At 44.5% G+C, this 13,001-nt stretch overlaps 2 protein-coding genes across 4 annotated transcripts; one reads left to right on the forward strand and one right to left on the reverse strand.

The window, feature by feature from the left end:
• The first annotated feature begins 2,681 nt into the window (after positions 1-2,681).
• LOC139829709 (uncharacterized) lies at positions 2,682-6,212 on the forward strand. Its single transcript, XM_051351796.2, has 2 exons — positions 2,682-5,628; positions 5,738-6,212. The coding sequence occupies exons 1-2, from the start codon at positions 2,703-2,705 to the stop codon at positions 6,121-6,123; spliced, it is 3,312 nt and encodes a 1,103-aa protein (XP_051207756.1). The 5' UTR covers positions 2,682-2,702; the 3' UTR covers positions 6,124-6,212.
• Positions 6,213-7,435: 1,223 nt separating this feature from the next.
• LOC127323698 (vacuolar protein sorting-associated protein 9A-like) lies at positions 7,436-11,487 on the reverse strand. 3 transcript variants are annotated; one of them, XM_051351805.2, is made up of 8 exons: positions 11,319-11,487; positions 11,064-11,202; positions 10,794-10,964; positions 10,124-10,303; positions 8,895-9,174; positions 8,178-8,381; positions 7,999-8,088; positions 7,436-7,908 (listed from the first exon to the last, which is right to left on the reverse strand). In XM_051351805.2, exons 1-6 carry the CDS (start codon positions 11,423-11,425, stop codon positions 8,206-8,208), a joined length of 1,053 nt encoding a protein of 350 aa, XP_051207765.1. In that variant the 5' UTR covers positions 11,426-11,487; the 3' UTR covers positions 7,436-7,908; positions 7,999-8,088; positions 8,178-8,205. The 3 variants fall into 3 exon arrangements, with proteins under 3 accessions (XP_051207765.1, XP_051207764.1, XP_051207767.1); XM_051351804.2 differs by having other exon boundaries at positions 7,999-8,381; XM_051351807.2 differs by lacking the exons at positions 7,436-7,908; positions 7,999-8,088 and having other exon boundaries at positions 8,251-8,389.
• Between the last annotated feature and the right edge of the window lie 1,514 nt (positions 11,488-13,001).

Below are 13,001 nucleotides of genomic sequence, written 5' to 3' on the forward strand. Positions count from 1 at the left end.
GAATATCAATAGAATCACCATAAGATATATTTTACAGTATATTTATTCAATTGTGATTGTTGATATTCCCTTGTATATTTGGTTAAACTTAGCAAGTATTGATTTTTGACCAAATTTATATCCACCTATTTGGGGACAGAGGCAGTGTATATAAGAACAGAAGAAATGACATTATCTACAGGGGAAAGCTTATATGCCTGAATAAAAACTTATACTAAACCAAACAGTTTCATATAAGCAGAAATTGTTAACAACAGACCTCTGTATCAGTGTGCTTTTATATTCCATTGTAGGTGTAGCCGACCTGTGGACTATTGGGATTTGCCCACGGATAAATCACATCAAACTAGACGAACACACGCGACACAAAATTTATTGCCAAGGGTGCGTGTCGCACCCTCTAAATTTTTTCTCTCTTTATTGCTTTTCTATTTTCTCGGTACAACTTCTGTTACACGACCTATGCATATATATGCACACACAACCGACCTAGGACACCTAAACCTAAGACTACATGGACACACCAACTCGACTCATACTTCCGTTTATACTACTACGACACAGACCAATTTCTTCCATAGACCTATACGTATCCGTATCCTAATCCAATAGAAACTAGACCTTTACGTGATAGACACAGCTCACGTACTAGTATAGGACTCCCTACTGACGCTGCATGTCCAAACTGATTAGGAAAACTAATCACCTGTTTATGCTAAGCCAAACACTAACTAGACAAGATTACGCTAACAATCTCTCCCTAATCTTGACTTATCATCTCCTTGTACTCCTCCCGATCTTGACTCCCGCAGCTTCACGTCATGTCTTCATCATCTTCATTGTCATGTCCGTATAGTCAGTATGACCACGCAGGAAACATGCAGTGCACCTCTGCTCTGCTATGTTTTGCCACCGCCATTGATCGGCCTCCCGCACTCGGTTCGCACATATGTGCCAGCGCTATTGCGGTTCTCACACTCGGTTCGCACCATACTCATCTTGTACTTGTTTACAGTAGTTTCTCCTCCTACTGCGCACACATCTCCTCGCTTTACGGTAGCTTTCCCTACCACCGTCCGCCTTCGGCATCGCACCGAACCCTGCTGGCCGCAACCAGGACGCTCCACGAGGACATGGACATAACTCACGGAACACCGTGCACACCTCACACACTTGACGCGCTTCAACTGCAACAAATCTTCACGGAGACGAGCACTTGGAAAGAACGATGACTCACTGACACGACGACGACCGCACGTGTAGACGTGCACACACTTGACTCTTTGACTCATCCGACTCCTCCGAAGACGATCTTGACGAGACTCCCGGCACCGCACCTCGGCACCACCTTTCCCGTCAATGATCATCCGCAGCTCCACCACCTTGCGACGACAACTCTCCGCCGTCTCCTCCTTGTCGTTCCGCCGAACGATGATCGCCCGCCCCGAGGCGCTAGTACTGGTCGCCTCCCCGGGGCAAGCGTGGCTTCAAATCTTGGATCTCGCTCTGATACCAAATGTTGGGATTTTCCCACGGATCAATCACATCAAACTAGACGAACACGCGCGACACAAAATTTATTGCCAAGGATGCGTGTCGCACCCTCTAAAATTTTCCTCTCTTTATTGCTTTTCTGTTTTCTCGGTACAACTTCTGTTACACGACCTATGCATATATATGCACACACACAACCGACCTAGGACACCTAAACCTAAGACTACACAGACACACCAACTCGACTCGTACTTCCGTTTACACAGACCAATTTCTTCCATAGACCTATACGTATCCTAATCCAATAGAAACTAGACCGTTACGTGATAGACACAGCTCACGTACTAGTATAGGACTCCCTACTGACGCTGCATGTCCAAGCTGATTAGGAAAACTAATCACCTGTTTATGCTAAGCCAAACACTAACTAGACAAGATTACGCTAACATGGACTACTAGGGCTGCCAACACATATTTGAGTACCTAGTTTTGCAGTTTCCATATGCATCTGAAACTCATTTTCTTCCATGGATAGCGAGCGGCCATCAACATGAACTTTAAACACGTTTGCTGAAATGAGGTATGTGAGATAGTATTCGACTTCAGAAACAAGCTTAGTATCTCTTCGGAAGAGCTGAACAAACTTCAGATTTGAGCGCAGTGGCCTCCGTAAAAGTCCTCAAAACGAGAATTCCTCGAAAATCCTGGTATATTGATTGATCAGCATTTGACTACACGTAGCATATTTTCTGTATTTGCTGAAATGGGGTCAGTCTACTAGACTAGTACGATGTAAAGCTGTGGCCAGACTGGCCTCTAGAAACTGTTGTTCGGGCCAAAGTTCGATAGCTCCATACATTGTTGCCATGCTTGCTTTGCCGTGCGGCCGCTGGCAATGTGATGGCTCCCATGGAATGATGGATGGATGCACTTGTGGCTTACAGAAGGGTAGGATTCTGCAGAAAACCCATGCCGCTATACTCTCGATGTAATTAAATTCACAGCTGCCGAAGATTGTTATCGGCATTTCCTGGACTGCTGGCTTCTACAGACCGTGTCGCTCGGGCAAGGACTTAGCAATGCTGGCACCTGACAAGGTGATCGGTGCACCTGTGGCTTAGAGAAGCGTGATATATTTCCGAGCTACCATATAAATTCACCACTACCGCTGCTAGCTGTGCACCCACACAAGGCTGGTAAACAGCTCAATGTCCTCACCCACCGCCACCACCACCATGTCTCCCCGCATTCCCGTCATCTTCCTACTAATCCTACTCTCATCCGTCTCGTATTCTTCTCCCAGTCCGACCAACGGCAGCGACACCGATCTCGCCGCCCTGCTGGCTTTCAAAGCCCAGCTCGCCGACCCTCTCCGCATCCTGGCCACCAACTGGACCCCCGGCACCTCCTTCTGCCATTGGGTCGGTGTCTCATGCAGCCGGCGCAGACAACGCGTCACTGCTCTGTCGTTGCCGCATGTACCTCTTGTTGGATCTATCGCACCTCACGTCGGTAACCTCTCTTTCCTCTCCAGTCTCAACCTCACCTACACCAATCTCACTGGCTCCATCCCAGTTCAACTGGGTAGGCTACACCGTCTTAGACATCTCGGTCTTAGAGGAAATAGCCTATCCAATGACATACCTGCCGCCCTAGGGAACCTCACGAGACTCGAGTTACTGAATCTTGCTTTGAACCAATTGTCAGGCCAAATCCCTCCTGAGATGCTCATGCATATGCACAACCTTAGAGACGTTCATCTCATGGGAAATGACTTGAGTGGCCAAATACCACCAAATTTATTCAACAACACACCTTCATTGATGTTCATCCATTTTGGAAATAATAGTCTATCAGGTCCTATACCGCACTCCATTGCATCCCTATCCAAGCTTGAGTACCTGGTACTACAGGTTAACCAACTGTCGGGAACAGTACCACGAGGCATGTTCAACATGTCTATGCTGCGATGCATAGCACTCGCCGTAAACGATAACCTAACGGGAACGTTTCCAAACAATCAAAGTTTCAGCCTCCCAAAATTAGAATATTTTGGATTGTTTGATAACAATTTTTCCGGTCAGTTTCCATCAGGGCTTGCATCATGCCAATATCTACAAGTAATGGCTTTGTCTGGAAATTCTTTTGTGGATGTCGTGCCAACATGGTTAGCCAACTTGTCAAACCTTGAATTTCTTAGTTTGGGTTTTAATCACCTTATTGGATCGATACCAGCGGCCCTAACCAATCTCACAAAACTTACTACACTACTCCTCGCATACAACAATCTTACGGGGGAGATTCCACCAGAATTAAGTCTTATGCAAGAACTCACATCATTGCATCTTGCAGGCAATCAATTGACAGGTGAAGTTCCAGCTTCCCTCGGTAACTTATCCAAATTGTCTTACCTATCTTTGCGGGTAAATCACTTGTCTGGCCAAGTACCACCAACACTTGGAGAAAATACAGCTCTGTACAAGCTTGATTTGTCACAAAATAATTTCGTGGGAAACCTAGACTTTTTCTCGGACCTTTCCAAGTGCAGACAACTCCAGACAATTTATCTATATGGAAATTCTTTCACGGGCTTCGTCCCTAGCAGTGTAGGGAATCTCACTTCACTAGTCACTTTTGGTCTAGGTTACAACAAGTTAACAGGCGGACTTCCGGTAGCAATTTCAAACATAAGCAGCCTTGAATGGATAGAAATCTCTAACAACCTATTAACCAAGCCAATCCCACAATCTGTAGGTATGTTGGCGAATCTCGTGCTGCTTGATGTATCTTACAATGACATGTTAGGCCATTTACCAATACAGATGGGTATGCTCGGGGCTCTAGAACAGTTGTTTCTCCAATCAAATAAGTTCTTGGGCTCTATACCAAACAACTTTGGTAATCTTAGTAACTTAGAATACATTGACTTGTCTAAGAACCAGTTAAGTTCAGCAATACCTGCAAGACTTTTCCACCTAGATAAACTTATTGAAATAAATCTTTCTCATAATTCTTTTGTTGGTAAACTACCGGCTGATGTTTCTAGTCTAACTCAAATATATCAAATAGACCTTTCTTCCAATCTCTTGTTAGGAAGCATCCCAGAATCATTCGGGGAACTTAAGATGCTAACTTACCTAAATCTATCATGTAATGCCTTCAAATGCTCAATTCCGGGTCCACTCAAAAAACTAAAAGACTTAGCATCATTAGACCTCTCATATAACAATCTAACTGGTACTATTCCCATGTTCCTTGCCAACTTTACCTATATGAAAATTTTGAACCTCTCGTATAATAGGCTAGAAGGACCAATACCTGAGGGAGGTGTTTTCTCAAACCTCATGTTGCAATCTCTTATCGGGAATGCTGGGCTATGTGGTGCTCCACGACTGAGAATTTTACCATGCCTTGAAAGTTCTCACCCAAATTATAGACACTTGTTGAAATTTATACTCCCAACACTCACATTAGCTTTTGGCTCCATTGCCATTTACATGTACATATGGTTCAGAAAGAAAATTAAGAGTGGAGAAGACAAAGCTTATGTTGATCCAACAGATGTAGTAGGCCATCAAAGAGTCTCATACCATGAGCTTGTTCGCGCCACCAATAGTTTCAGTGAAGAAAATATCTTGGGATCCGGAAGCTTTGGAAAAGTCTTCAAGGGGCAAATCAGCAGTGGGTTGTTGGTCGCAATAAAAGTTATTAACATGCAGCTAGAGCATGCCATCCAAAGTTTCGACGCGGAGTGTCGAGTGCTTCGTATGGCGCGACACCGCAACCTGATAAGGATACTTAACACATGTTCCAACCTTGACTTCAGAGCACTAGTGCTTCAATACATGCCAAATGGCAGCTTAGAGATGCTCCTTCACGATTCTGAGAGTGCAAGAATGCGCTTGGGATTCCTTGAGAGACTAGGGATCATGCTCGATGTGTCGATGGCCATGGATTATCTACACCATGACCACTACGAGCTAGTCTTGCACTGTGATTTGAAGCCTAGCAACGTGTTGTTTGACGAGGAGATGACGGCGCATGTGGCGGACTTTGGCATTGCAAGGTTGCTTCTAGATGACAACTCCATGACAAGTTCGAGCATGCCTGGAACCATTGGGTACATGGCACCAGGTAGTTAATTAGCTAGCTCAGCTAATTTCTAGTTAGATCATTGATAAATTATGTCTCGACTCAAATTAACATGGTTGTGCAACTACATTTAATTTTTATTCTCGTGCAGAGTACGGATCACTGGGAAAAGCATCACGGAAGAGCGACGTTTTCAGCTACGGGATAATGCTCCTTGAAGTCTTCACCGGAAGGAGACCGACCGACAGTATGTTCGGTGCACAACTAACCCTTAGGCAATGGGTTCAATGGGCATTTCCTACATATCTTGTCCAGATTGTTGGTGGTATCCAGCTATTGCAAGGCTCCTCTCTTTCTAGCTGCAGCTTGGACGATGGCTTTCTCGCGTCGGTATTTGAGCTTGGTTTGCTCTGTTCCAGCGAGTCACCTGAAGAGAGGATCACGATGCGTGATGTGGTTGTGACACTGAAGAAAATCAAAGCCGAGTACATCAAACGGATAACAACGATGACCTCAGGCAGCACACACACTAATTGATCTCATTGTTGCTTGCTACCGTCTCATCTATAACTATGCCTGTTCGGAGGCTTCATTTGGTTTTATTATATATTTAGCATGTACCGCAATTTGGGTGTGCAAAAAAGATTTGTGATGTATAGCTATTTCAGCCTTTAGTAGGTTAGATGTTAGTTCCAAATAAAGCACACTAGACAACATCAGTAATCAATTCAACAATAGAAGCATAATTGGGCATCAGAGTTGTGAAAATCTATACAGATGCAATGGCATGTATCTTTCTCGTTTGTGTTGCATACAGCACAAGTACAGACAATGTCAAGCTTCAGCTTGTCCTACCTTATTGCTCACTATTTGCAAATTAGTTTTCCCTATGAGGAATTAGTTTTTAATAGAGAGAATCCTATCTTTTGCAAGAACAGGGTGCACTGCTGTTGATGGTAATAGAGAGAATCCTATCTTTTGCAAGAACAGGGGTGCACTGCTGTTGATGGACAGAGGAATGGGGAATGCTGGACACTCACAATACAGGTTTTAGATAGGATCTATGAGAACAATTTTTTTGCAAAGACAAAACATGTTCAAAAATTCTGAAAACAAATCACAACACACATCTATGTTATATATGCAACGTCAAAAATTTGCAACTTCAAATTCGACATACATTTAGAGAGACAAAAAAGATAAATCTGAGTGTGAATATTGTGAAATACTACTCAACCAGATCTGACACTATTCACAACAGAATTTGTCTTTTTTGTTTATCCAAGTGTAGATCAGATTTTAAGCTGAAATTTCATGGAGTTGTAGATACAACCTATATCAATGTTGTTTATTATTTTCAGATTTTTTCGCATGTTCAAGGTTGATCCTATGATCCTACCTAAAGGAGAGATCCTATACAAGTCTCTCTCCACAATACAGTGGGATCTGCATTTCTATGAGCCGAGATATCTGTGAAACAAGATGCATATGAGGTAACTCGGACATGACACCAAAATGTAAAAGTACGGGTGAGCAGTTGAAAAAAGATGCAAGCCCATGAAAGTAATGCCAACGATTCAAAATAATTACGGGTCTAGACGTGAAACTCGGGTGGTGGAATAGGTTGAGCTTTCTTGATAAAATTCAAAGGGCGTAGGTCGTGGAATAGGTTGAGCTTTCTGAATAAAATTCAAAGGGCGTAGTAGCAAGGTGTATGACATGCAACCAGTTGGAGATTGACTACTCAGGTAGTATGAGTTGTGGCAGCATCAATCTGCAGCTGCGCGCAGCACTTCCACGGATGCATATTGAGGGATTGCCAAACAAAGCAAGAGCATACCAGATTACGGAAGTAGTATGGGTTGCGACAGTATCAATCTGCAGCTGAGTGCAGCGCCGATGAGGAGAACTTTGACAGATGCTTATCGAGGGAATCACCAACCCGAAACATGAGCAGACCGGAGGCATAGGTAACTAGGAGGTGTCACTTGCGATCAATGTTTAAAATAGCTGGCTACAGGATATAGCCGCGGCCTCCCAAAACAGCTATAGCCCGGCTATAGCCTGGCTATAGCCGGCTATATTAAAGATTTTGACACCTTTTAGCGGACCAATGCAGTTAGCCGCACCATGTGGGAAAGGCTATAGCAGGCTAGAGCTCAGCTATAGCCGGCTATTTGAAACTATGCTTGCGATGCTGCAGCCAGGCGCACCGAGGCAGAGGGTGTATCTTTCAGCGCAGAGAACTTCAAATGGATAAGACCGGCAGCTGCTAGATGCAACACCCAATGCCTATTCTGAAGGTATGATGAGAACATCCGGCTGCAGAGATGTTGCAAAAGGCTACCCATTAGGCAGCTCGCAAAGGAACAAACATGTATCTTAATGTCTGAAGTCTATTTACAGTCATACCTGTAGCCCATCCTTGGGTCCTTGTTGTGGGTGCATTGATTGCAGTAGCACGAGCAAGCATGGCATCAAACCTCGTATGTATTCTTCCAGCTGATGGAAAATTTTGTACACGTGTTTTACACCATCACACGGGTGTGAGTGGCGTGGATATGGAGGTAGTTTTGTAAATGAACCAATACCGTCTCTGGCCAGCATCTTCGCATCAGCTCAGGAATCATCATCTACTGATGCACGGAGTTGATCCTCGTCTATGGATAACTTCCTTAAAGCTTTAGACAGCGATGTGTATCTGGTGACTACTTGCCTGTAGAGCCTATGCATCTGCTTGAGTTCTGCTGCAGTCAAACTTTCTGTTTCCGAGTCCATGAAAGGGAATCTGGAACCTGCTAAACTGAAAGATTGTGATTATGCAGCAAAAGCAAGCAAAACTGAACCTAAATTATCAAGTGGATGAAGAGCATGACAACCACTAAAAAGAGTTCTAGAGATATAATATAGTTTCAGAAAAGAAAGCTCATTTACAGCTACTGAGCATATATGCTGGAGTAGGTACATTGGTTCTTACTCCTCCATCCCCAAATTGAGTCAAAAAGTCAACACTTTTTAAGTTTGACCAATGATATATACTAAATAATTAAGATCTACAATACCAAATCAATATAATATATCCAGTATATTCATTCAATATTGTGATTGTTGATATTCCCTTCTATATTTGATAAAACTTAGAAAGTATTGAATTTTTAACCAAAATTATATGCTACCTATTTGGGGACGGAGGGAGTACATAAGACCAGAAGAAACGACATTATGCACAGGGGAAACCTTATATTCCGGAATAAAAACTTATACTATGCCAAACTGTTTCAGATAAGCAGAAAGTGTTAACAACGGACCTTCTGTATCAGTTTGCTTTTGTAGTCCCCTCGTAGATGTAGCCGACCCCTGCGGACTACTGAGGCTTGCAGCACATATTTGAGTACCTAGTTTTGCAGTTTCCATATGCATCTGAAACTCATTCTCTTCCATGGATAGCGAGCGGCCATCAACATTAACTATAAACATCTTTGCTGAAATGAGGTTTGTGAGATAGTATTCCACTTCAGAAACAAGCTTCGTTTCTCTTCTAAAAAGCTGAACGAACTTCAGATTTGAGTGCAGATGAGGAGGATTGGCCTGCATTAGTTTTTCAGGTAGTTTCTCAAATGTACTCAATTTAGTAAAAAAACATTGAAAACCAATAGGTTCTAGTTCTTCCTAAGGTGGATAAAACAAAGTACCACAAAGACATGAAGACATATTTGTGTGAAATCCTCCCTAGTCCCTACAGACTCTCATATATATTGGTGAAATCCAAGGAAGACAAAATTAAAATGATAATTGATAATGGTTCAGAAAAGGGGAAAATAACTTCAAGTGATGACGAACAGCACCAATGAAAACAGATTATGCAATTTAATTGCACTGTAAGATCACGACAACTTCATTTCACAATGCGCACATGACTAAATGGGAACTAAAGGTACTCTTTTTCACAGTTTATAGTGATGACTAAATGGAAATGAAGACTCAATGTTCATCTCCTGCCGTCTGGTCAATTCAAATTTAGTGAAAAAAGAGAATCTAGTGGCGACGCCAACAATAACCAACGAACCCTTCAATACTACAAAAGGATATGAACGAGCAAGCCTGGTCACTTACAATAATATTTACCAAAGAGGTGAAAATAGGCATCAACAAGGATCACAGTACATTTTATAAGCAGTGCTTCTCATTTTAGCAACAACAAACATAATATTAATGAAGGGGTGAAGACTGAAGACTTCTTCTGATTCTAAACCCTAACTACAAATCCTAAATTGAGAACAGAGCGTCGCTCTGTTGGTTAGGTGGGCGGGAGCGCGCCCCGGCCACCCGGGTTCGAGTGCTGAGTTTAACCCGAGGCTCAGGAGTTTTCTTCTATAAAAAAATGCCAACGGGTGCTAGTGCCTGGGTTGGTCTTGTTTTTTTTTTAAACTACAAATCCTAAACAGCGAAATCTAAAGAATACCATTTTTGGTTCATTGCTACAAATCTTAATGGGAACTGAGCTAGAATAAAAACAATGTAAAAAAGATAAACTTGCCTTTATAGTAATATAAATGAGAATGGGAAGAAACTCATCAGCCCCAGATGGTGTTCGGTCATTTGACATCGACACGTTTAGCAGCAAGTTGTTGATGACTTGGCAACAGCTCATAACACATAGAAGCTTATCCCGTGGCGATTTGAAGGAATTGATCTTCTGTAACTCTTTAACTGCAAGCTAGAGTGGAACGTGAGGTCAGAGTTAGCTTTGGTCATGGTTCTATGACTGGAAAGTTCAAATTAACACGGAGTATCAGAAAACTATAGATGTTGATGAACCGGCTGGATATCGCACGATGCAAAACAGTGACATTTTACTATGTAATTCAAAGAAAAAAGCATGAGCAAGGTAACAAGAGAATCTGGAACTGAATAACAAGTAGTAACCATATTCAATCAGGTGTACCATATAGAGTACTCAACAAGATGTCCAGAAGATAATTCTTAAAAAATATTGATTGGTGTATAAAGCTATGCAGATAAGTAGACACGTATCGTGAAACCTAGAGTTACACGGTCAATTACAAGATTACATCATGAGAATGCAGTCTGCAAAGCCACATACATAACGAAAAATCAGCAATCGCAACACAATCCTACTGTTTCCACATGAGACGAGCTTATTATAAAGCCTTAAACGCAACTGAGAACAGAGCAGACCGGCTTACCAGCCACGAGGCCTCGTTGTGCAGGACCTTCGGTATGTCCAGGTGCTCAGGCCTCACGAACCGCTGCAGGAGGCCGATCCTCTCCGAGACCTCCGCATCGGCGGCGGCATCCTCCGGTGACGCCCCGAAGGTGCGGTCGAAGAGCTTGGTCATGATGTACTTCTCGAGGCCCTGCTTGGCACGCACAAAATCAAAGCAGAGGCGTTCAATACCAACGCGATGGGACGAGAAACATCGCCCAATTCAGCATGGAATGTTGAGAGTTGACACCTCGAGCGCGTGGTCGATTTCCTGGTGGGTGGCATTGGCCCAGAGGGGGTGCTCCCTGAAGGCCGCCTCCATCGCCGCGTAGAAGGCCTGGACCCTGGCGCCGTCCGCCTCGGCGCTGGGGTCGTCGAGCGTGAGGAAGCTGCGGTCGTTAAGGTGAGCAAGGTTAGATCCGTATGAGGGGAGGAGGGCCATGATCGTTGATCCAAGTAAGCAGTGTGCGAATTCGTTGGGGGAACGGCGGGTGGGGTGGCTGACCTCTTGATGGAGCGGAAGAGGCCGGCGGCGGCGGGGCGGCGCATCCGGTCGAGGAAGCCGTAGAAGTCCACCTGCGACGCCGCCGACGCCGAGGACGGGCTCTCCATCGCCGTCCGCCCGCAGAGAGAGACGGCAAGGCAAGCAGTCTCGCTTCCCTACCAGTCTGAAGAATCAACAACTTTTCTCAAAAAAAAAAAAAAAAAAAAAAAGAATCAAGAACTTCTGAGAGTCATATACACTTTTAGTACCACAACTTGTGTTAGATGTGCAGTTTAGTACCACAACTTGCAAACCGAGCATTAGAGGTACCACAACTTGTATTGAGTGAGCAAATAAGAACCCAATCAATCAGAAGCGGACATGTGGCATTGTAAATTTTGCAGAAAAACCCCTAATATTTACAAGTAACCTTAGTGCTGTCTTCATGGGTCCCACCTGTTAGTGGTGGAAGAAATAATAAAGAAAATGTGGCCGAAAGGGGATTCGAGCACAGAACCTAAACCTTTTCACGTTTGCTAACAACCACTGCAAGACAAAGCTTTGTTTGTTATCTACCAGGACGTGACTTGATATATCATTGACTAGCCGCGCATCGACTCCAGACAATTCTGGCACGAAGCTAGTTGGGCACGCTCTGGGGCCGGTTGGAGCCTTGGAGGCGATCGCACCGAAGCTGGGCACAATCCTACCGTACCTGTCCAGCCACCACCCCTACTTTGCGCGGAACGTGCTCTGCGGCGAGCTGCTGCAGTCTGTAGCCGTCACGCTTATCGATGTGGCCGTTTGGAGCCGGGAAGGTTTAGAACATCCCGTCTCCCCGACGAGGCTCCCGGCGTCGCCAGTGTCCTCGTTGACGGTTTGCGCCGGCGCTGGGGCCGGACCATCAAGGAAGCCATGAAGACGGCGGGCTTCGACGAAGTTGGGACGGGTGAGGGCCTTCCACACCATGAAGTTGCTACCGTTGAGGCGAACGACAATGGTGGGGAGGACCGGCACTACCGTCGCTTCCGACGAAGACGCGATGACCGGGCCAGCCACAACGGTGGAAAGGCTGGTGGAGTTTGTCAGCGCGAGAGCTGGAGTGGTGGACATCGCGACGACAACGGCAAACAAAGACGGCGCAGCGGCGGGGCTAGGGTTTCTAGCGATGGCGGAGGAAGAGAGCTCGAGTCGGCTCTAAGACCAAGTCAGAAACAAAGGGTTTGGGGTTTCGGTGAGGGCAAAGCCTCCTCACGCCTCTTCTATTTATATGTGATCAATACATATATATGTGTATATATACACGTACATAAACATGATAGAGATATATACCACTAGATCTATTTAACGGAATGCTCAACAAAATGTCCGGCAGCGCGCGCGACGCAACCTAGAATTGTCTCCGATGGGTTCATGCGCTAATGTCAAATGCACTACTATTGGGTGCTACAGTATATATCATTACGTCCTTCCCTGCGAGGCATAACCCTCGGTGTTACAGTGGCTAGCGAACGTGGCCTGAAGGTTTAGCTCCTTTGTTCGAATCCCCTTTCAGCCACATTGATTTTATTATTTATTCCGCTATTGACAGGTGGGACCTACATGTAAGACAGTACTAAGCTTACTTGTGTTGGGGAAATATATTAGGGGCCTTTATGCAAAATTTACAAAGCCACATGTCCACTTCTGATTGATTGGGTACTT

This window comes from Lolium perenne, chromosome 4 (assembly GCF_019359855.2).
Source record: "Lolium perenne isolate Kyuss_39 chromosome 4, Kyuss_2.0, whole genome shotgun sequence".
Taxonomy (NCBI): Eukaryota; Viridiplantae; Streptophyta; class Magnoliopsida; order Poales; family Poaceae; genus Lolium; species Lolium perenne.

Excerpts from the sequence above, each read along its gene's own strand:
- LOC127323698 (XM_051351805.2), bottom strand. The coding sequence starts at position 11,425 with ATGGAGAGCCCGTCCTCGGCGTCGGCGGCGTCGCAGGTGGACTTCTAC. Across the intron at positions 11,203-11,318 it reads CTCTTCCGCTCCATCAAGAG|CTTCCTCACGCTCGACGACC; the intron begins GTCAGCCACCCC and ends TAACGACCGCAG. Across the intron at positions 8,382-8,894 it reads AAAGCAAACTGATACAGAAG|GTTCCAGATTCCCTTTCATG; the intron begins GTCCGTTGTTAA and ends TCAGTTTAGCAG.
- LOC139829709 (XM_051351796.2), top strand. The coding sequence starts at position 2,703 with ATGTCCTCACCCACCGCCACCACCACCATGTCTCCCCGCATTCCCGTC. Across the intron at positions 5,629-5,737 it reads CATTGGGTACATGGCACCAG|AGTACGGATCACTGGGAAAA; the intron begins GTAGTTAATTAG and ends ATTCTCGTGCAG.